This window comes from Melospiza georgiana, chromosome 3, assembly GCF_028018845.1.
Source record: "Melospiza georgiana isolate bMelGeo1 chromosome 3, bMelGeo1.pri, whole genome shotgun sequence".
In the NCBI taxonomy this organism is placed as follows: Eukaryota; Metazoa; Chordata; class Aves; order Passeriformes; family Passerellidae; genus Melospiza; species Melospiza georgiana.
In genome coordinates, this window is record NC_080432.1 from 61,282,129 (window position 1) to 61,307,042 (window position 24,914).

At 36.1% G+C, this 24,914-nt stretch overlaps 1 protein-coding gene across 1 annotated transcript in view; it reads right to left on the reverse strand.

Moving 5' to 3' along the window:
• Positions 1-514: 514 nt before the first annotated feature.
• ADGB (androglobin) overlaps positions 515-24,914 on the reverse strand; it is a 96,972-nt gene continuing 72,572 nt past the window's right edge. Inside the window, exons 25-34 of the mRNA XM_058019916.1 lie at positions 23,785-23,972; positions 22,100-22,284; positions 16,895-17,091; positions 15,614-15,725; positions 8,895-9,004; positions 7,014-7,163; positions 5,103-5,211; positions 3,876-3,963; positions 2,529-2,712; positions 515-895 (exon numbers count right to left, since the gene is read on the reverse strand). Of these exons, the coding sequence (XP_057875899.1) occupies positions 746-895; positions 2,529-2,712; positions 3,876-3,963; positions 5,103-5,211; positions 7,014-7,163; positions 8,895-9,004; positions 15,614-15,725; positions 16,895-17,091; positions 22,100-22,284; positions 23,785-23,972 (1,473 nt within the window). The 3' untranslated portion in view covers positions 515-745. The remainder of the gene's footprint in view (positions 896-2,528; positions 2,713-3,875; positions 3,964-5,102; positions 5,212-7,013; positions 7,164-8,894; positions 9,005-15,613; positions 15,726-16,894; positions 17,092-22,099; positions 22,285-23,784; positions 23,973-24,914) is intronic.

The window sequence follows — 24,914 nt, forward strand, 5'->3', positions numbered from 1 at the left end:
TGGTTTACTTTTAAGAAATATTTTTAAATTCCAGTTGGGAGTCTATCGTAATTAGTCATTTGAACAAAGTCAGCATGGGCAAAATACATCTTAGAAAAGAGAAATGAAGATAATAATAGGGCTTTAAGGAGTGTTTAACAAGCCTTGGAAGGTTGTTTCATGAGTTTGTCACTACAGAGAGTTACCGTGAGATTCCAAAACACTTTAAGAGAACAATGGAAGGAAAAAATATTACAGTACATAGAAAGCTTGTGAGCCTACTCAATCAGGATTTGGTAAGCCTCCCAATGTTAGCATACAAAAAGTGTGGTTTGCCACTATTTAATTATGATAAACTCCACAAATTGTCATCCATTTAAGGAGCCAGGTCAAATGACTTTCAAATCTGTCAGGTTGCATTCACTGTTTCAACTCTGATTCATTCTTGACTGGTTCTGTTTTGATTGAAAAAAAAAGACAAAAGACACTGGGATTTTGGGAGAAGAGTCTGAATGGAATATGAATTTTATTGCAAAGTTATTCAGCAAAGCATAAAAACTTAAATAGTAGCAAGTAGCTTTTTAGAATACTAGATAAATTTTTCCACTAGCAACAGGCAAAGAGATAAAACGAGATATAGTTGCCAAAAGTACTTGAAAATAAGAAACAATTTTTCTCATCTTTGTATATGAACTTTAACTGTTAAATAACAAAATGTTAATTACAATTCACAAGTGCCAGCAACTACACTTTTTTCACTGAACCTTTACCGTTTTCTGTTTTTCTTTCTCTCTGCTTTCAGGGCTGCTTCCAGGGCTGCCAGTTCTTCTTCTTTTCTGCGCTCGGCCTCCAGCAGCTCATTTCTGTATGCTTCCCGAATGCTGTAAACTCTGCCTCGTGCTTCATCCAAGGATGCCTGGCCAAAAACAAACAGCAATACTGCCCTGCTCAACACATCAGTCTTGGTTTCACCATAAGCAGCTGCATCCCTCTGTTCTGTTTCACTTTGTGACTCTCTAAGTACAAGGAGAGCATCTCTCCTTTTCTTTTTACATGGATGTTTATTGACTTCTCAAAGGAAACAGCTATGTCAGTCTTTTCACCATGAAGAAGAGAAAGTTCAGGAAAATCCTTTTTAAACTGCTGGCATAATAAGATAGTTGTGTGAAAGAAGAATAGGACAACAAAGTAGTTACCTATCTGGACCTAGTCCCTTTTCAGTTACTGATTTGCTTTGCAGTCTTAAACAAATCTGTTAAAATCTAGGTGTTAAAAATGCTGGAATGGCTTAGGAGTTGTGGCCTTTTAAGAGGCTAAAGGAGCATAAATCATAATGACCTTCAATGAGACTTGGGGCAAGTGGAACTGTGACACCTCTGAAAAAGGTGCCACCTTTTCCCTTTCCATTTCCATCCTGAAAAATGGGGGTACCTGGAAATCTGTATATAGTTCTTTGTGGTCTACAGAGGAAAGTACTGCAAAAGTGTCTATCAGCACAGTGTGCATATTCACAAATAATCTCATCTTAAATTCATACTGTGAAACATTTTTAACGGAAATAGTTTCTAGAAAGAGTTGAGGTTCTATTCTTGTGAAAAATTTGCCCTTCTAATATACAATATGTTAGGCATCCAAAATCATAGCAACATCTGAACACCTGGACTGGCATCCGTATTAGGGTCAGCCACTGTTGGAGAACTGCGGCTCCTTGCTGACCTGTAGTTGAGTAATATAAATCAGGCTGTCTGGGAACTAGCTAAGATGTTTTCAAGTAAGATTTCTGTAAATAGGTTGATTTGATGTAAAATTATTTTTACTGTCCCTTATCCATTTTAAGAGCTCTGAATTGAGCAGCTGATTGATACTGGCTATTGTATCACCACTATAACAAACAATTTTTTTCCTGTTGATGCTCAACAGTTAAGCCAATTTGGTAAGATACTTGTGCAATTTCATGTGCAGTGCATTGGCTGAGTTAATCCTCACAATGGATCCTACACTAATGCTACCACATTTATTATTTATATACATGCTTTTTTGAGGTTTAATAATATAAATTCTTCATTTGCTGGCATTGTGCATATTCCAAGGAAACTGCATTCTCTAAATTTTCTGAGACACATTAAGAACTTATCACCCTGTATAACTGTTTTTTTAATTACTTTTCAAAAAGCTGTATACAAGTCTATAACCAAAAAAATAATCAGTCTGGAGATGCTTTACTTAATAAGCATCTGGTCATGTATGTCAGTTTTCAGTCAGTTTTTTTCTGACTTGTAACCATCCTTTTATGGTGTTATAATAGTGTTTTTGCAGAGAGTGTATCAAGAAAGTATCAAGAATATCATATTAAAGATATAATGCAGTACTATTTTTTTTACTTTAGAACTTTTAGTTTTAACCTTTGCCCAAGTGAAATTTCAAGTTTGTTTGTTGCTTCTAATCTGTAGTACTGAATACAAAAGCTTTGATAATGGTTGACCAGGATATTCAGACTAGTGGTGGACATCCCAGCAGCAGTTAACTGGAAAGTAATCTTGAAAACATACCTGCAGGTTCTCATACATTTCAAGTATATTTTGCTTCAATAAAATTCTCTCATTTTCTTCTTTTTGTCTTTGTTCCTTAACCAGCATGCAAAGTTGTCCAAAATGATTGAAGTTTTCTTCTTTACGTATCTGTTGCTGTTGAATGATAGACTCATTTATCAGCACAGGTTCAGACATTGTTTTTCTGAAAGAAATACAAAACAGATATTTGTCTCATATCAAATGCAGTTTTGGTTGATGTCTATTTTGCTGAACATCTAGAAAGAGTTGAGGTTCTACTGTTTTTGGGTTATATTTGGCAACATCACAATTATATGCTTAGATATGGTTAAGGAGTTACTTTTCCTCTGCTTCTAGATAACACCAATAAGAAAATACATTCCTGAGACCAGATCTTCTTATACTTGAGTGTCTATTTTAAATCTATTTCTAAAATCATGCTCATCTTCGAGCATATGAAAAACTCCTACATGTGACACCTTTAATTTGCAAGAAATATGTTTTCAGAAGTTTTTGATACTTCTGAAAATTGAGACAAAGGCAATTTATTTTTTAGGGTTCTTTTTTTTGCTTTCGACATAATAGCAGGTAAGTGGATAATACACTTTTATATTTTTGTCCTAAATGACTAGTGTAAAAGTCAAGGAGGTGAAGACAAATGAAATGCTTACAAGATTTAAGCTCATGGAAGATATTTTGTCATATTTTTGCCATACTGTTTTAATGCTATTTGCTTCAATATAATGCCAATTTCCTTCTCAATTTAAAATTAAATTTGAGCATATTTTTCAGCATTTTGGAAGTCTTCTGAAGATCAATGAAATGCAAAAATGCCACGTTGAATACAAATGGACTTAAGCATGCAGTGGGTTATAGCTGCAGCACAGCAAACAAGGAGGTGCATTTAAATTAGCTCAATAAGTTCATGTCAACACTTATAATAAAAAATATAGTTCTTTTGTACAATAAATGTAACCAGTACAATTATTTCTATTATTAACTATTATTAACTGCATTTGTTAAATATGTTATTTTAAAACTGCATAACATCCTGACAAATTTTTTATGACCCTGGGATTGGCTCAGTTGGTTGGAGTGTGGTGCTGATAACACCAAGCTTGTGGGATCAATCCCTGTATGGGCCATTTACTGAAGAGCAGGACTGGACGATCCTTGTGGGTCCCTTCCAACTCAGAATATCTGGTGATCTGGATGCTCCTTTCAAGAAGATTGAAATAAGCATATTTGCCCAAACACTCATTTTCTTCAAATGTTTATGTCAGATACTCATTACATGCAGTGCAGTGATTCAACCCTTTTGACATTTATTATGTTAGGGCAGTTTACCTTGTGTAAGGACTAAGGTCTATAAGCTCCCATTTTTTTTCCTGTGTTTCTAATCTTGAGTCAATAGCTCTTTGTGGTGATTGCTTTCCTGTGGTAACAAAATAAAAAACAAAACAGATTAAACTGGTTATGTGGTTATTCTAGGGAGCTCCACCTAAATTCTTTTACCAATTTTTCTTCCTTTGGCTCAGCAAAATACTTTATTAAATGAGAATATAGGCTGGAGAGTGAGATAGAGTAACAAGAGGTATAATATTTCTTCCCTTTTATTTCCAACACTTAGGATAGAATCAAAGATGCTATCAAAAACCCACATATACTAGAGGGAAATTAATATGTGTATTTTAGCTAAAACCCCTCTACTTATCAAAGTTAGTAAATCTAAGCAAGAACATTGACTTTGCAGTCAATGTTGACTTTGCCTAAAAGATATAAAAACAATTTCTGGGTATCATATTCTTTTGTTTAAAAAAATCAATAAAAATCTGATTCTGCAGCCCTGGCTGTAGTTTAAAAAAGTTATATTCCCTCTTGGGAAGAAGATTTAATTTAAGAAATGCCTGTTTAAAGAAAAATCATAACATAATAAAAGTGGTATTCTGAAATCTTAGACTATATTTTTTAACCACATGGATAATGTGGTTAAAACATGCTGTGTTTTATTGTAGCATTCTTGCAATACAATGACACATCTGATATTAAGCATGGCTTAATGGGCTGAACTGCTTTGTCATTATTTCAATGCTTCCTTCTTTTAATTTGTCTCACTTTTTGACACCTCACTTCCAGACCACTCTCCATGAACAGCTTCCATGAACTCTACTTTAGGTGTATTAGTCTCTTACTGGCATTCTATTTTAGCTGCTAAACACCTTTTTAGCATTTCTACACTAAAGAACTTTGGTACTTGGAATTGAGGGAGAAGGGATTTTCCACTAAACTTCCAAAAATTTCAGATTAATTAATTTAGAATTGTACTACAGAGGGGCTACCTGAAGCTTGCTTAAGGGTAACTTGGCAGCCTCCAAGAGCTGTGAGGCTGTATCTGTCTGGAAATAGAGCAATGAAACAATTAAAATAAAGAGGGGATAGGGAGCAAGCCTGCCACTGCACATTTGGACACCTTAATTGGGGCTGATCTATCCAGCTACTACCAGTATTTAATGCAGAACCTTTCCTAAGGAGTGGAATATGCTGAACAGAAGACACAGAAAGCTGTACTCTTACCTTCTTCTTCTGAACTAGGTGTTAAGGTGTCAGTCTCAGCCTCAGCTATGGGTTCCTCTGAATCTCCCACAGCATACTTATTAATAAAACGCATCCGTTCCTGAAAAGCCTACAGATCAAAGTTTTACCATCCAGATGACAAAAATTTTACTGCATATTTCAAATCTCAAAGAATTTTCAAAAGGAGGATTCTATAAGTCTTCAATAAGACCTAACATCAGAGTGCAGTGTGCAAGTCTGCCTGGTGCTGGAATCAGAAAAGATGCCAAGATCCCACTGAATCAGTCATGAGACATTGCACACTTACACTAAAGATCTCTGTCCAATGAAATGCTGGGAAATCACTGATCTCTGGGCAGTTTAAAATATTATTGGGATTAAAAATAAAATAAAAACTGTATAGCTGGATGTATGGCTAATGCATCTCCTAGAAGCTCCTATAGCCTGATGATTTAGACTTCGTCTTGAAAAATGGGATCTTTGGGTGCAAACCATTTCAGACTCAATTATCTTTGATGCCAAAACCAGACATCAGCACTTCTGTCTTTTCAGAAGGAGACTTTGACTCACTCTTAAGGGCTGTCATTGCCAGAATGGACAGAGAAGCCCTTTGGCTTCTGGTCAGCCTGGAGTCAGGAACTCAATTTCCTGAGTCAGAGGGTCTGTGACCCCTGGAATAGGCAGACATTGGGCCAGGGTTGTCAAGAAGAAAGGAGAGGAGAAGCTACTTAATCTGGATAGCATAGCCTAAATTTACACCTTTTTTTTAGCATATTCTGTTGTTGCTGCAGTTTTCTTAATGCCAGCTGTTTAAAAAAAAAAGTCACAAACCTAAGGGGATTCAAAAGTGGAACCTTGTAGTTGCAATTCAGTTGATTTTCTGATTAAAAGAGATAACGGTGATAGAACCAGATTCTGAAGAGTCTTCACACATCAAATGGGATTCATTTCTAGCTAACCTTTAGGAGGCTGTACTTGCATTTTCAATCTCAGCACAACTAATCAAAGCTGCAGAGCAGCATTTCTCCTTAGTTCAGAATTTAACAGAGTAGTGTCAGGAAAAGTTTTGAGCTTTGAACACACTGAAAAGAACTGAGAAAATCTGAGAGTGTAACTGGGAAGGCTCATGTTTCAGGTTCATTTCTGAAAGTTAATACTAAAACCCCAAAATTTCTAAGCTGGGGATTCTAGCTGAACATACCTTAATGGTATTGGTGGTGATAGGGAATGACTGTCAGATGAGTTTGAAGACTGCAATTTGTTATTGCTAATGATGCTTCCAGTTCTGAATCAGCACTGCACTTTTTGCTTTGCTAGAAAGAACATGTATTATTTTTCTATCTCAAGCATATGTCACTTCAAAAGCACCCAGATGCACCTGGCAACTAGATCAGTATTGCTTCTCCAAAACTGTGAATTCATACTGAGCGTGTTACAGGCTCTTGGGTAACCTGCAATGCAGACTGAATTTGGAATCCTGGCTGCAAGGAACAATTTTGGTACTGATATGACCAGGTGCCAGTTCTTCAGGAGAAATAATTTTTGGCATGTTTATAGCAGTGTATTTCTCGACAGAATCTGTTCATGCTAAACATTAAACTTGTCACAAGTAGCAGCTTTGCAAATGTGTAGAGTTAGTGGGCTTTCTAAGGAGATACTTATCTATGTTTTTTAAAGTAGAATCTAAAGTCTCAGTGATCTACAGAAGCCTGATGTAGATATCTGGATTCCTACCCAGAAGTCAGGCACATAATCCCTTTTAATTCTTTCAAAAGTAAAATCTCCTGTCTTCCAGAGGGGCAAAGAGAACAGCCCTATGAAGGCAGGTTTCTGTTGTGGCAAGTGCTCTAACATTACAAGTCCTGGAACCTGTGAAGAAACATCACTGCAGAGATAGCACTCTGATATTACCTTGACAGCTCTCCCTGGCTCTGCAGACTCCCATGCTTCTTTCATGGCTCTGATGGCATCTACTCGCCGGGTGTCCTTCTTCACCTCCAGAAACTCTGCCTCTTTCTGGTCACTTACTATGCGTAAAATACAGTAGGGGGCACTTGCTGGCTGAAAGCATCATAAACATAATGTAGTCACTGGTATACATCTGCTACCACTCTTTAGGATGAAGTTATGGTTTTGTGTACTGGTAATTTTTCTGACTGATATACAATGTACATTGACAGACTTTGATGTGCATTATGACACAGAGGCTGCCAAAGGAAAGAAAGATTACTTTGCAATGCCTGGAAGCTCTTTGAGGTGTTTTGTTCACATGTTTTCCCCCACCCCCATGCAGCATGCTCCACACTCCCAGTTCTTCTGAACAGTTTGTCTGAACAAGAGTATTTCGTGTGATTTTTCATGTAATTGTTTTATCTCTCCTCTCGTCTCCTCTCGTCTCCTCTCGTCTCCTCTCGTCTCCTCTCGTCTCCTCTCGTCTCGTCTCGTCTCCTCTCCTCTCCTCTCCTCTCCTCTCCTCTCCTCTCCTCTCCTCTCCTCTCCTCTCCTCTCCTCTCCTCTCCTCTCCTCTCCTCTCCTCTCCTCTCCTCTCCTCTCCTCTCCTCTCCTCTCCTCTCCTCTCCTCTCCTCTCCTCTCCTCTCCTCTCCTCTCCTCTCCTCTCCTCTCCTCTCCTCTCCTCTCCTCTCCTCTCCTCTCCTCCCATAAGCTTCTTTACTAGTAGCCTTATTATATTCAAGTGGGATTTTTGTATAGAAATAAACCTTGCTCTGTCTTGTAAGGTTCTTTTCCAAGCACTTCCCAGTCTCTCCAACACCTTAATGCATGGCTTCTCCAGAATCACAGGGCAAGTAGGGCCTGAAGTCTATTAGACTATTCTGATGCCTGACCAAGAAATGAGATACTGTGCTGCATATGTTTCAGGAAAACATATCATTTGGAGAAGCTTTAAGTCCAAGACTTAGATCTAGGGTTAGGAGTTAAGCTCTTGTTTGAGACTACAGGTGGACATCTTCTCTTTCTGCAAGGGCTCCATCTCAAGATTTGCATCTGTTTTCGTGGTGGATTCTCAAGAACCATCATCACAGCACCTCTAGTGTAAGGCAGAATCACAGGGAAGTCTGCTGTGCAGCAAGGTTAATTGACTAAAAAAAATCAGTAGAGATTTCTTAATGAAAATCTCTATGGTTCTTCGATTAAACTACACACCATGAGGCAGCAAAATTCCCAGCAAAAGCAATGCCATTAAACAAGAAGCTGTCAGTTCCTTCATTGCTTTCCATTAATCTGTTTGCAACCAGTAATGTCAATTATTCCTTTTAAGGTATAAAGGCTGGCAATAGCTTTTCAGACAGCTACAGAACATTCAGATGATCCACCCCAGGGGATAAGAACTTCCAAGTAAGCAAGTACACACCAATTTTTCTGCCACTGTATGTCTGCATGCTACTGACAATTGTGATATATGAGACAGGAACTGACTACAGTGGAAAAACCTATTTCATCTCCCTAGGAACCCATGGAAGCCACTACAATGAGGGATTAATGTGACACAAATATGGTGAATTCTTGGAATTTGGTAAGCCTTCAGCAGAGACAGAAACTACAGCAACAAAAGAAACAACCACTTTTTCCTTTATACATAAACAAAAAAATGAGCAAATTGTGTATCTAAATCCAGGACGCACATCTTTTACTTTCAAATTTTTTAATTCAACATTTCTCAAGTGTTGAGCTAAAAAGGTGGCAAAGGGACATTAGAAGTCCTAACAGTACTGATCTGCAGACCTGAAAATATCTCAACATTCAACAAATTGAGGCTTTGGCCTTGTTCTCACCTGAGATTCAAGTGGTGCACCTTCTTTCCAGGACTCCTCTTTTTCTGTCTTCTCAGATACTGTATCTTTTGATCCTCTGGTTGATTTAGGACTATTTGCAATCTTTTTAACTTGGAAAGAAGTGAGAATTAGGGGAAAACTGTTCTCCTCATACTTTCTTCTTTGTTTTACTCAAATGTAGTTATAATGCATTAGGATTTAGAGAATGTCATTGTTATCCATAAATATAGCTCCCCATATAAAACCCAGGGTGGAATAACAGCACAAAACAGCCAAACAGAGAGGCAAAGGAAAACCAGTTAATTAGTTGACACTTTCAAGTACTATCAAGAAAGAATATGAAGACCAAACAACTTTTAAAAACATTACTTACAAGGTGAATACATTGTGACAGCCTTATCTGTCCTAAATAAAACTTTACCCAGGGCTTAACTGAGAGTTTTCCATGGTGCCTGCCAGCAGTCACTGCATTGCTGCTTCGTGTGTGGGTCAGTACAAAGACTGCAATGCACAAAATCACAGCCTGACTCTTACTTCCCTTCTACATACCATCTCTGTCAGTGTTTGTTATGTTTGTTATGCATCAGGAAAGTAGGAAGCTCAAAACAGGTAAAGTAAATGTTCTCATTATCGCCCATCCTAAGACTATCTAGAACAAATAATGTAGGTACACCCTATAAAATGCAAGGAAGTTAAAGCAAAGAAACATGTTTGAGACTCAATGCATATTTAAGAAATGCAAATTTGTCATTGTCAGAACTATCTGGGCATATTTTAAATTAATTATATTATCAGTGCATATGTATACTATATGTTTGAATTAATGATACTGTTAATTGATATTTGCAACAGTTATTTTGCAAGGTCTTAGCTGTTGAGAGCTGTAAACAAGACTTCATGCGTGTCATATGTTTTTAAAATAAATTAATAAATAAAGCATGTAATAGCATATAACTTTATTATTTATAAAGAATGTGTCAGTTGAAACAACCAGGGATGAATCCAAAACACTATGACAAAGATTAAAAACCTGAGTCTGAAATCTCCATTTCCCTCCACCTTCGTACTGTCTGAAAAATTGAGAGAAGAGCTGAAAATCTAGATTTAGCCAATACAGTAAAACAGGGGACTTCTCTCAGAAAAAAAAGTTTATGTGAGTGACGGTTTCACAGTCTGGTGATAATAATAAGATATCTATCTTTCATTTAATACTTTTAAGGTAGATATCTTTCACTTAGTGCTTTTCCAATTTCTTTCCACTGAGGACAAATCATTGTACTGCACAATTAATGAGCTTTGGATGGGACCTGTATTGTCATGGCTGAGGTTATATGGATACATAAATATTAAAGACATAGAAACATATTTGTTGCTCACATATAGCTCCACATACAAATATATATTATATGGTATATAAATGTGTTACATCATACATTGTACTCGTGCCCATCTAGAAATAGTATTATTCTTATCTCCTCATGCTACTTAAAAAAAGTCCAGTGATATTTACACCAAATTGTAAAGTTTAAATTGGTTCAGTGCTACTAAGGCATATATTAATGAATAAAAGCAAAAAATTAAAGTGGTCTTCACAAATATTGAATATAGTAAAACAACTCCACGGGAAATGAAAATATAAAACAGTGATGACATAATTAAAAGTTATAAAGTTGTTACATAAATGGCTCTCTCTTTAACTTCACATTATCATTACATAGTAGCACCATAAATCAGTCTGGTGTACATACATTATTCAAGGTATTAATAAATTTTAGAGATAAATTATTTATTGTTTGCACAAAGACATTCAGTGTACTTATCTAAATGATCCCAGACAAAGATTTTCTATGTCATGGGATACTACAAGCTTTGTCTGGTTTCTAGAAATATTTTGTGACTCTGAATTATAACATTTTGATGCTCTGAACTTATAGCATACCCTGATAAGTTAGTAAATAACAAACAAGCATAAGAAATTACAGGGGCTAGAATGAGTAAACCTACTTTAACTCCAGATATGTAGGCTTAGGGCAGGATTAAGCTGAGATCTCCAAGCTCTCCCATGTACTGCACTGTCCAGGTTCCCCCAGCCCTTCCCACTTCCTCAGCAGAGCAAGCAGTATCCCAGTTAAGGGATGAACCTCCAGAAATGCCTGGAGGGGGCAATGACTGCATTTTGGCATGCTGCCCACTCTTAATCAAAGGGAGATGTGAGCAGCAGCTTGGGGCTCTTCTAAGGGCAAAGCCAGGCAAATGCTTTGTATGGCATATGATAAGAAAGGCAGGCAGATGATAAAGAAAGTAAAAGGCCATTCCAGCTCAGCTTGTGCATCAATCATCACAAACTCTCAGTAGCAGTTTTTTATATCTGTGTGGCACCAAGAAAAGCTTGGTCATCACACGGGCTGACAGTGATGACAAACAGCTGACAGCAACTTTAAAATTAGCTTCTCTACTTCTTTCCAATTATTTATACAAAAGTTCATTTAGTCAAATGCCAAATGGGACCAAAGTGATCATCCAGTCTGATGTCCTCTCTATGACAAGTTAAACAATTGCACCAAATGATTCCTAGCTGAAACTCAGTTTCAGATTGAGATACATAAATTCTCATTTTTAGATAGGCAGCTACTCCTGATTTATGAGATTTAAATTACAGAGAATCTATCTTATTCATAGGTATAACACAGAGGAGTCTTTTGTAGCTTTCTTTGAGAAGATATCATGCTACTGCTATCTGAAATAGGCTCTGAGCATTTAGTGGGACTACCCAGTAGCTGGTAGCAATGACTGTTAGTTGCCCAATGAGGGACTTTCAGATTTCATTAAAAGATTGAGAAGTTCAGATGTCACTTATCCTGTCTTTGACTGGACCCTCAGAAGGATTCTTGACAGATGGCAATGTCAAAAGTCTTTCCAAAGCTGGGCTCACCCAGACACTAAAGTTACAGAAAAAATGCACCAGGACAGAAGCAAACCAATAATCTGTTTGCAGTACTGGTGGGGGTTAGGGCATGGCTAACAGATCTACAGCACCATCATGTACCCTCTGTGAACTATTTGTTCACTGAACACCAGGCAAGTGATTAATTACTACTGACAGGCAAGCTGGGAAAGAGAGAGAGAGAGAGAGAGAGAGAGAGAGAGAGATTTGAACATCCTGTTAAACATCCCATGGAATCCTCTCCTTGGCATGAGCCAGCAAGTTTTCCTGTGGGAAAATAACACCTGTGGGAGAAACTTTGACCACTGTGGAGGATAAAAGGGAATATTCCAAAGCATATTGTCTGTCCTGCCTTTTCAAACCTACCTTTACTACCTGGGCTGGGCACTCCATCTTCTCCTGCTTTCCCAGTTGCATAGACAGCCCTCATCAACAGATTACACTCCTAAGTTAATTTAAGGCAATATGTAAAATACGTGCTGCAGTTAGCATTCAGCACACAGTGATAATTCAGCTCGGGGTTGTGACAGTTGCACAATAAAAGTGATGATCTTGCTACAAGAAAAATAAAACCAAAGAACCCAGAAATGTAATAGCCAAAAATCCTAAATACAAAATGAACCTTAAAATGATGTTGTTCACGCAGTCACGCAACTGAAAATGGTGCTAGCAGTTGCAAGATTGCCTGCTTATTGTTCCCCTTTTATACAAGAATCTTGAGCTTACATTTTAAAAACTCTTTTTTCCATTGAAAGCTTGCTCCATAACAGTGCTCAGAAGAAAGAGGCAAAAAAACCCAAAGACCAAACCAAACCAAAACAAAAAACGAATAAACAAAAAAGGGAGGAAGAAAGGGGAAAGAATAAAGACACTATAAATAAACTACATGGAACTTCCTAATTTCTGTGTACTTAGGTTTTCCTGCCTAATGCCTTTTTAATGTTTTGTTTGTACAGTGGGTTCTTTAATGAAACATTTAATGGGATTTTATATATAATAAATATGACTAAGTATTATTCACAAAGTAACTTTTGCTAACACAGTGCTTTTTACAAGTACAAGAAATACAAAATTATCATAATATCTGTGTATCAGAGAATTTACTTTCTTCAAAAATGTTCTAAAATAAGTATTTATAATATTGGTGAATAGGAAGAGTATAATAGCATGGGTCTTAATTTAAAGGGAGACTATTTTAAAAGATTTTAGTAGCTCTTAATACAGAGTTCATATATGCTTTTGTCATGATAAATTAGCTTTAATACAAAATTAACTCTAGATGGCAGTCTTGGCTTACATGAAAAAAGGGTACTTGGGAAAACGTTTTGCATAAATTTTTCACCTGGCTCACTGCAGCATTCTTAAAAATCATGTGGTGAAATAATACCTTTATGGTTACATTCCAACATTATTATTATATGAATTTTGTGTTTGACAACTTGTGTTGGCAATTTTAAATGGTAAATGTCAGTTTTCAAACTGATTTAAGACTAGCTCACAATCAGAGAAAGGAATAAACTTTTGGGCTTTCCCCCAAAATACTGAACTAAAGTAAGCACTTCAGATAAATATTGTGGTCAATAGGGGTACAAAAGATAAACACAAAATATCAAGTGAGTATTGACATTTCAACTTTTTGATATAAGTTGTCTTTAAACTCTGTTGGCGGCCTAGGCAATCTGTTGGCATCCTTGTATAAACACAGACACTCAGTTAATAAGAACTGTGAAATGGATTTGGATACTTTGAAAGGCAGCATTTATGAGAGGGCACAAAAATTAAACTATTTAAAAATTATTATATTTACACCATTTAAAAATAATCCCAAGGAAAAAAGTGCTTGTGTTCACTGACTGCAAATGAGCAACAATTAGCATGGAGAAGGGGAGTTATGAACTGGAGTAGTGTTATCTTGAATTCAATGACAGAACACTCATGACATTGCCAAGGTTTAGTGATATGAGCTGAGAATTAATGAAGAAATTTTGGAGATTAAGTCACCTCCTTTGACCTGCAGTTTTGCAGACCTGCAGTTTTAGAGACCATGGTGAAACTGTATAAAATGATATTGTCAAGTGTGAGCTGTCACTATGTAGCCAACTCAGAAGGGTAAGAGGATGTAATAGAATGTCTATTGTGAGAAGGAGTCTAACAGGGAAAACTAAGGGAATGAATTGAATAATCTAGGAAGAAAATATGATATTGTGAAGAACACAACAAAATACAAGCAGGTGAAATCACTAAAAGAGCTGTGTACAAGTCTGCAAGCCCACATGACATGGCTCCTCAAATGCTAATAAAACTGACTACAGTAAACCAAGAAGATACATATTTTTAAGTTGTGTAATAATAACTGAAGAAATAATGAAAAAAATCTCAAATACCGCATATGTCCCAAACCCAAGAAATTAAATAATATCTATCAGCAATCACTGCTGCTGAATCTAAGTTCAGTCCAGAGTACGAGAAATTACTGAAAAAAGACCGGACCAGACATTTAAAAAGAAAGATCTAAATAGAATAAAAATTGAGACATAAATAAAAACCAAACCATCCTAAATAATTTTTTTTGAGTATTAGCAAGTGTATTTATATGAGGAAGAAAATAATTTTTTCTTATTTCTTTTAAAAATTGAGTTATAGAACTTCAATATTAATGATGCAGAAAATCTTCTGAATGATGGGAAGTAATATTTTAGGTTCTGCAAGAACATAAGGGTGAGAACACAGGAGAATCAGCTGCGTGTGTGTGTGATGTTCTGCACCAGCAGCTGGAGTAGGGCTGCAGCCTCAGAGTCTGTAGGGGATGCAGAGGCAAGCTATGGGGTACATTAGGTGCAGCTGGTGGAAGAATCTGCCTTTTTAGAAATATACAGTCTATCTAGGGGACTTCCATTCTTTCCAGTCTAAGAGGGAAAATCAAGATAAGGCAGCTGGTGCTGTTTGTGTTTGTGCTGAGTGTCTGTCTGAGATCTCTGTAGCTGGCAATGTGTGTTTCTGTGTACATATACACCCTTATATACACATATACATCGTGTGTGTCTATGTGCACGTGCTTGGTGGGATTTCATCTTCAGCCTCACAAACAGTTGGATCTGGGAATGTGCAGTGGCAGAGCCTTGCCTCTCTCAGGCTCTTGAGTCCAGAGTGACAAACTTTAACATAATAAAGATCTAAATAATCTTGTGTCAACCTGGCTGATAAAAGAAGAAGAAAATATGAGACACTTATGTAATTTACAGAATACTTACTAGGATTCTAAGTGCTTTTAATATGTCTTGGGATTGGTTTTTACTGTCCCTTAAGAAGAAATGCTACAATAATCTGTAAAAGACCCAAAACCTTCTGTAATTTCTCTGTCCCCTTCATGACTTAGACATACAGACTGTACTTGGGGACTTTCCTAGCCTTTTCTCTGGCTAAATTCTTCTCCCAGCAGTACAGAAGAATTACATTTCCCAAACTAGGCCTTTTCCCACATCTTGCTCAGTGTATTTTGTTAAATTATCAGCAGGCACGCTTCTGATCCAGATCTCTACCTAAAGCTGGGCCCTAAGAAGGTGTCTTGCAGTGTAGTCTCTGATTTCCTTATATTTTCTGAACTGAAGATGTAGATTCATGCAATCAAACTTTGTTTCTAAGAACTACAGAAGAAAAATTTTTCTTGCCTAGTTATTTCACTCAAACAGTGAAAAAATGTTGCTTGGAGTAATAGATATTTTTTAAAATCAGTGACATGATACATTTGACTAAATATGTACTTAGATTAACCTACCTTTGATATCATCTTTCTGTTTTTCTTTCAGTTCCTGAACAAGCAAAGACTCACTCTCAGTAAGTGGCCAACTATCATGCAACACCAATGCCTCTATTGAATACTGGTGAAACTGTGAAAGAAAATGCAACATGCTGAAGTCATAGCAATTGCAACAAGCATTCAAGTCCTGCAGGTTAATGAAGTGCCAGCTATTGAATTCAGCAAATAAAACAAATAATTAATTTACAAGCTTGCACACAGCAGTATTCACAAGAAGCTTAAAAAATTAATGTTAATTCCACAGATCTCATTTTAATTCCTGTGAAGTTAAACAATTACTCATGTGTTTATCAAGTAAAACTAAACTGGGCTACACAATAAGGAGCTACATTCCTGTAAGATTTCCATGTAACTTCCCTATGTATGCCATGTACTACAACAAAGACTTTTGTCTTTGATTTTAAGACTTACTACAGGGCTTTGAACCCTTGTACTAGCACTCAATAATGCCTTAATTTGAGGCAGAGGTGACAGGGTCCATGGGCCATTTCAAGCATTGTCTAAACTGAATTGGAAATGATTATATTTAGAAACTGTTTTCCAAAATTCTAATGCCAGTTCTGAGTCAAAGGAACAACTTTGGAGTCTATTTCTCAACATTTTTTGTTTTCTTTCTTTATCTTGTTGTAATTTAATTCAACTATCAAGAAAAAAATCACAGCAGAAAATCAAGTGGAGATGTAAAACAAGAATTGTTTTAGAAAGTATACTTAATTTCTCTAAAATAGACAATACTAAATGGCATCAAGAAAAACCCATGGTTTGACATTGGCCTCTGACAAACCTGACTTGAGAAGCAGATATTATCTGTCTGTTACTAAAACTTGCAGCTGAGTGGAAATAGTTGTTTCTCTATGCAAACTATTACAGATGGTCTTCTAGAATATCATATTTCAAAGAAAGCTCATATTGAAGGATCAAAACTTTGGTTTTATTTCTGGAAATTTTTGATCTTTATGTGAAAGTTATGCTGTACTTGTATTTGATTTGCCAAATGAAGAACACTTAAAGATAGAGTAAATCACCTTGATATGAAACCCCCCACTTATTTAGTCATTCATACATGTACATTAACCTTTTTTTATCACCTCATTCAAAAGCTACCGACAATCTTAATTTTAGATTCTTATTTTTACTCCAGGATAGAAGATCTCTCCACATGTACCAAAAGACTTAGCAATAATACTTTACTGTTTGCTTTTTTTTCTTCCCAAATCCCAGTGATTAACAAACTCTTACTTGTTCTGGGCTTCCAACATTATTTTCAAAGTTTTCTGAGGCTGAAGATTCATCTGTTAATATCACTGAGCATTCCTGTACAAGGTCTGCCTTGGAAGAAGCTTTGCTGTCCTTTGACGAATTACGACTTCTTTTTTTTAATTTTCCAGTTTCCAATCCCTTCACTGTATTACTTTGAATAACTTGTAACTTTTTTACTGCAAGATGACAAAAAAAGTAGTCCTGAAATTCTATGAATTACTGGTATGAGGTAAACAGATGCTCCCAGAAAGTATCAGAAAGAATTAACATAGTCCATTTTCTCATACTGGATTATACTCAGAAGCTTCCAATTAAAATGATGCTTATTCCAAATACTACCCCGATTTCAATTTGCCTGCAAATCACAAATATCTTCAAAGTAAATAACGAGAAATTGAAGACTATATATGACTGTTGTTAGTTTATAAAGCATATAATTTTTCCCCTGAAAGCCCATGCTTCTTTCCTGCACTAACCATCACAGCATCATGCTATACATTACAAAATGAAGAGAGCCTTGTGCTCTCTATGATGGGATCCCTTTGTGGCTAACATAATTTAGTAAATAATGTAAGACTGGATAAAGGGAAGAGGTGCATTGGCCACAGTTCTGGCACTGCATGCCCTTCCAGAAGTCTCTTATCTCTTTGTGCCAGCCTGAAACAAAATCATAGCTAACTTGAGCTACAAAAGAGCCAGTCTTGAAAGGATCATTTCATTTGTGATCCATCCTTTATCAATGTATATAATTCTCAACTAAGGAAGATGTTATGTGGAAAAACTGTGAAAACTAGACCATTCTAAAGAAGGTCTGGCACAGAAATATTAAGTCAGAAAACATAAATTTGTTTTCATTTCTAATGCCATTGTGATGGGGTCTTATGCCTGCATGTCTACTGAGAAAGTAAAAAAGAATTCTAAAAGTGAACATCTCATAGAAAATTGAATAAGGACAGAGAATAATACCTCTGGGCAAGCAGCTTCACCTGTGTTACACTGGACCATCAGCTGGGAAAGAGATATCATTCTGACTTCATTGAGACAAGAGGCTTTACTCCTCCCGGGATTCATTGCATAAAAAAAGGATGATACTGCATCATTGCAACACTTTGCAAGAAAAATGCACACTTCCATGCATGTTGATGAAACATCCAGGGAAATTCACAGGAGGTGGCAGGACTATTGGACACCAGATGAAACAAAATGTAATGCTGGTGTGTCAAAGAATAAATGCCCAATTAGAGGTTAAGTTTGCCCCTAGAAACTCAATTGGAGCTAGGAAATATTGTTTCTTATGAAAGCCAAATGCCATGGATTCCTTCCTACTGCGTCTTTCCTCTACATAAGCCAGTACTTCCTTGTTCCTAAGAAAAGCAGTAGAAGTCAGGAAATCAAAATAAGACCTTGTAGAGATGGTCTCTTAAAGAGGTCTCAAACTCCTAATCACAAGTTCTAAGTTGCTCATCTGCATTGCATTCAGAACCTTTAGCACCAGAGCCATCCCTCTTGCTGTACCTGCGGCAAGGAAGCCTGTGAGAGAAAACCACAAACCATTTTTTAAGGTGCTGCAACTCCATGGCTGCTGTTTTGTAAAAAGTATGCCTAAGCAAGCCTGTAACTATGGAATAGTTTCTCACTGAGCTGCTGCTGAGCTTTCTAGGTATCAGTTAACATCCCAGGCTGTGAAGGTGAGAGGAGATGTAATTCACAGCGGTTAGATTATTAGGTCTTTCATCAGAAGGAACAAAAATCATGAGGCTTTCACTCAATAGAAGTGCATTTGGATGAATAAGAAACAATATCCACAGACCTGAATCGTGCATATTCTATATCTGCAAGAAAATCTGTTTCAAAGAAATAACCTGTATTTCAGATGGAAGAATAGCTACATAAAGACATTTTCTAATTGCATAAATTACCTTTAGTTTACCATTTGCAATATTTGCATAAAGGTTTCAAGTCAGGAATGATCTTCAGTGCCTGTCTGAGCACTGTTAGCAAGGGCCAGTGGATGCAATTTATAAAAGGGTGGCTTTAAAGCAGTGAGGCTACTTAGATGTACTGCCTTGGAGTCAGCAGAGGGGTGAGCTCCACTCCAGGACGTGTGTTGGGGCTTTAGCAGATGTGCGCTGCCCTCTGCAGGACCTTACCTCCACCGAGCAAGACAGGCAGGGCTCAAGGCAGGTTATATTCCTTGGGCTACAACTGGTTTTCATGAATGCCTCGCTATTCGCCTCTTCTATCTCTCCTAAACCTGAAGAGCTTGAGTACTGACAAATTCTATAAAGATTTTCCCAGAGGAAGATCCTGCCATGAAGATAATTCCTCTCGGAATGGTGGAATCCCCCATAAGAGTCAATCTGCTTCCTTTACAGGAAAGATCACTCGGAAAAGCCCCCAAAAATACATACACAGCCACTAAATCTCGCAATGGTCACCAGGTGGTGCTGTAACACCAACTTTTTTCTTTTTTTTTTTTTCTTTTTTTTTTTGAACTATATACAAAAATATGTGTGTCACTCTTGGTTTTCCTAAGTTCTGGCTAGAAGAAACTTCCACCTACCTTACTTCCATATTCAAACAAATATCTGAAAGATATTTTTATACTTTTTAACAGGATTGTATCAGACTGTTACTGTGGAAAATAAAAGGATTGTGAGCATTCACTTGCCTATCTGTTCTCAGGCAACTGCTGTGCTTGTATCAACAAAACAAATTGTGCTTGCAATGTGTGTGTCAATATGTAAGTCCTTTATTGTCAAGCAAATGTTCAAGGTCCAAGTCATCTGCTACATCTCAGAAGAGGTAAATGTATTCAAAATCAGTTGGTTTAATGTAGTTTTTGAGCTGTAAAAGACATTAATAGAACAGCTGTGACTGGAGATGAATTAACAGGCTGTGGGTGGGCAGGGAGATAATGTTTTATTGGTGATGGTTGTGCAATAATGTCACTTAAGAGAACTTCTGGCAACACAGTGTTCAATTCTATGAGAGGCAGAAGATGTGTGGTAGTGAATAAGCGTCAAATTTAGGGATTGTATGTGGCTTAACTAACAAGATTGGTGCCAATAGTACAGCAGTGCTCTCTGATTATTCGTACTCTGAGAAAACACACTTTTTAGAGAACAAAGAAATACTGACAGAAGGAATAGGAATATTGTTGTATTGAGTGCCATTTGTAAGAATCTTCACCTGAACTTGGAATTAGTGTTTCTGAGAGTTTGTATATTGTTATTGTACAGGCCATAAAAACACTTTTGACAATACCAAAGAAACATGATTTTACAATGCCATAGAGTGAACCTCTACTGAACCTAGAGACACTCAGTAGATTGTGTAATACAGTACTCTTATATTGGTTATACTGAGTCCACTTCACAATATTTTCATTTAATTTGGATGCTATGAAAGATTCTACACAAACTATCTTCTTTGTGTTATACAGGATGTATATTAACAGGAGAAGAACTTCAGTGTTAAGGCCAGTTGGTCTAGCATTGTAAAATTATAACTATTGTAAAAATATAAATAATAGTAAAACAAAAGAACAAACAGTGATCAAACAGCTTCACAGTCATTCATTCCAAATGGCAACTCTCTATATACTCACACACACCTAATGAGCATCAGAATATTAATTTCAACTTCAAACATAGCCTAAAATCATAACAGGATTTTATGTCCACCACTGCTAAATAGACCCTGACTAAAAAACCTTCCTATTTTCAATCAGGCTAATGTAATAGATATTTCATCAAATAATTCAAAGTGGATTAAAGTAATTTTAAAGTAACAGAAATTATTCTTATGATTGCATATTAGACCTAGAATGTTTGTATCTGATTTCTGAACATATTTTGCAAAGTTCTCACATGTGTGTCCTGGTAGATAGGCAAAAGCAAAACACCACTTCCAGTTATTTTGCCCCATCCTCTCCCTTTCAGCCTCTGCTGGAATCCATTTTTCTTCTCTGTCACTTGATTGTGCTTTTTAACTTATTTCAGTCTTCAGACTATCACCTTTGCAAGGACACATTCTCCCGAAGCAAAGTTTCTCCTTTACTTTACTGAGGGTATCTTGGCAACTTCCTGACACTACTGTGATGCTGAACCTAAGCTGAGCTATTTTATACATTCCCCTTTCTATTTCCACCAGTCTACCATTAAGTTTACTAGTCCACTTCCACATTCCTAAAACATTAACCCAAAATAGCAACTGATTATCTTGGTAACTCAGAGAGAATCATGACAGGTTCTCCATGACTCCCTTTAAAAACCTAATGCTTTCATCTGATGAATGACATTTCAAGAGCATGGTCTCCATAGGACTAATTTTTTTTTTTTTTACATTTCTGGTAATAACAAGGTGCTGTTGAGACAGAAATCAAGATGTTTCACAAATATGATGAATTATTTTTTCCCATAAAGCATTGGAATTTCATATTGCACATTATGCTAAAGGATCATGTTTGAAAACTTCACAGTTCAAAATAGTGGAGGTGAGCAGAAGAAATATAATGCTCCTCTGGGCTTTAGCAAAGCAATAATCCAGTATTTGAACAATTTGTCTTTGTCTCAAGTTCTCAATATGCTCAAATAGGCAAACTCAGATTTATAGAAGATTTATTGTTTAGAAGTCTTCATAGAAGGACTGAAGACTTTCATATCTTACATATCTTATGTATAGTGTGTCACTGGAGAGTACAGTAGCAGACTTGGCTTAAAACATTTGCTTTATTTAAGAAAACTTGTATTTCTTATGAAGAATTAATTTTAAAATTGAAACACAACTATAATGAGTAATTCAAAATAGCACACAAATGAAATGGAAATAATTTGATTTAGAAGTGAGGTGTATAGAAAACAGGAAAACAAATGTAGATTATCAGAGGAGATGGCATGGCAGTAGTCTCTAAAATCTATTACGTATAAGAAGTATAATGGAGGCAGGCAGATGGTACTTAATTTTTGTCTAAAATTACCTGAGCACTACAGGGTCCATTGTTGAAAATATGTCTGAGAATTATGTACCTCATTCAATTGTACTTCTTGGTTTTGAACTGTAAAATTAAAGGCTAATGAAAAGAGCAGGGAAAAATAGTATTTTCCATGATTATCTACAGTTACTGAAAGAATGTATATCCTGCAGTGAATAAAATCATTAAATATGGCATAAAATACTTACACTGGGAGCTCAGAAGTGATTGATTACTCCTGAAATTAAAAACTGGGATGACTGCATTGCCCTTTCCAATGACACTTGTAATTTCCTTCTCATTATCTAGGACTTGTAGTTTAATGAGCACATCTGAATTAGAGGTTTGTACCTGCAATGTAGCAGTATGTGGTGCTGTGACCTTTACAAAATACCTAAAGAGGAAGAAAAAATTATAGCAATATAACTGACTATACCTGATCATTCTTTTTAGGAAAGTACCTAAATGTTGTGCTGAACCGGAAGCAAACACTTAAAATTGAGTTACAAATAAACTGTTTTCCTGGAATCTGATGGGCTAAGCTTCCTGTAGTGAAGTTTAATGCAGTGAATCAACAAATAAAGCAAGTGCTGCTCCTGAAAAATTGGGTGTTCTAGCTATTTATTTTTTTTTCATTGTCTTATCTAATGTCCAAATACACATTTGAATGCCTACTGTACTTTTATTTGTTGAATATCATTAGCCAGATTAGGGAACTGTACCATTATAAAAGTACCTGAGGAAAAAAAAAAAAAAAAAGATCATTTGCTTTCAAAAGGGTAGGGATATCTCCTTTGATGGCAATAGCTACTTTGGTCAGCTTAAAAGACCATGGCATTAAAAACCTGTTGAATTAGAGTCTGAGGAAAAAATTCAAATAATTGTTATGTTGTTCAAATAGTTGTTTATGTTGTAACCCATTGATTTATGTATTATATGCTTTTTGTGCATAAATTCAAATTGTTATGACTAATCTCACCAAACAAGCAAAGAAACAAAAACACACAAAACCTCCATCACCCTGACTTCAGCACGTTTGGAGCTAAAAATATATCATTATTTTTAAGGTTGGTGACATCAGAAGGGTGAAAGAATGAAAGTCATCAAGAAAGAGAGTGCTTACAAAATTTTAGTGCATTTGGTTTTTTTTCATTACATGCTTTCTTCAATTATGTTGAAACTGATTCCTTCTCTTAAAGAGACCTCTATCCCAATAATAATAATTTGTTGGTTTGAAATATTGAAAATGCTTCCAGGAATTAGGGTAAAATGTTTTAGAATTAATTTTCAAAATACACACATTTAATCAACTCTAAGCACAGGGCCTCTTGTAGTGCAATGCAAAGTTCTTTGTGTAAAATCTTAAGTATAGCAATTTAGGAATGGTTAGTTCTTAATTTAGAATGGATTTTAATGAACTTTAATTAATTTAAAAAACTATTAATAAAAACTGAATCTCATGTTTGTTAAATATATTCTCCTAAAAGAATCAGCACACAAAAATAAAAAAAAAATAAATTTTTCTGTCAATACTGCAAGATAGAAACTGGTCTGATATATTGGGAAAAGAGTGTTTCAATACATGTTTATTTCCCAAAAGTACTATGGAATTTCAGTAATTGTCATATGGATAAAACAGAGCTTACAGAAATGTAAAACACTGAATTTTGATTTTAAAGTTATAGTCTGTGCACTTCACACCTGTTCTTCATTAAGTAGTGACACTATTTCACAAATAACATTTTCACTAATCAAATGTTAATTTGATAGCCCATAGCATTCAGATATTTGCATCAATATTCTCCCCTTCTAAGAACGAGGAAAGAACACATTTTTCTGCTAGGGATGACTGATATAAACCCCGGAATTTATTCATCTTTCCCTCAATATTTACCTAAACAGTAGGAACTCCTTGTTGGGTATGTAATACTCCTTAAATTGTAGAGTAGAGAAGGTATCGTTGACAGCCTCACGAGAGAGAAACGGAAGGGCACTCTGGGAGGTGCAGAAGCGCAGCTTCCATTTGCCACCTGGCACAGGCTGCTCACCAGTGTGTGCTTCAGCCACAAAAGTGTATCCCTTCTGAAAGGGGAGAACAAGTCATTTTTACATTTTACAACATTTTTGACAATAACACTACCCAAAAGGCACTCCTAGACTACATGCAACATACTTCTTGTCCATTACACTTATTATTATAATAAGATGAGCTTCATCAGCAAGAATCTTACAACTCCAGTCTACTCAAACCTATGGAGCATCTCTTATTTTAGCAATTCATATTTGGCAAAAAGGTACATGGCAAGTTAAATCCAATTTCATCTACCTGGAAAGCTGGCAGGTGTTTTTAGGGGCAGATACTACCAAAGTCCTGAAGTCACTTTCTAACAAAATTATTTGATGATTTAAAATGCTCCTTCATGCTTAGGGAGTGTGAAAGTAGGGGTGGATGAATTTGCTACATGGAAATTTAGAGATCAGGTTACTTCAGTCTTCAAATCTGAGTCTTTCAGACTCAGATTACTTCAGTCTTCAAATTAACATTTACCCTAATTTAATAATGCCACTGCAGATATAGCACAAAATGACAAGATTTTTATCTTATTTTTATTACTATATTAAGAAAAATATTTCTAGTACTACAAAATTCAAAAAATAATAAAAAATGCAACACACATTTAATAAGGCTGATTCAGATTCAGGTGCTCTTTATGAATCCTGAGAATAGGAATATGAGGAGCCAGGATACAACATAAAAAGATTCAAACCTTGATTAATTTGTATTTGTGAAAATGAAGGCAATGTGAATGTGATTACTTGAAAGGCAAGGGCAGGAAAAAAGGATATAAGGAGTGAAATGGCCACTTGTAATGTTGCAGGGGAACTCAGCATTAAATCCCTTTTTCATGTAGTCTGACTAGGCCTATATCCCCATATTTCAATTATTAAAATTTCAAGTTCCACTCAAGAAATGGTCCAAATGAAAAAACTTTGAAAGGCTCTGTTTCTTTCAGCCCTCCTCTA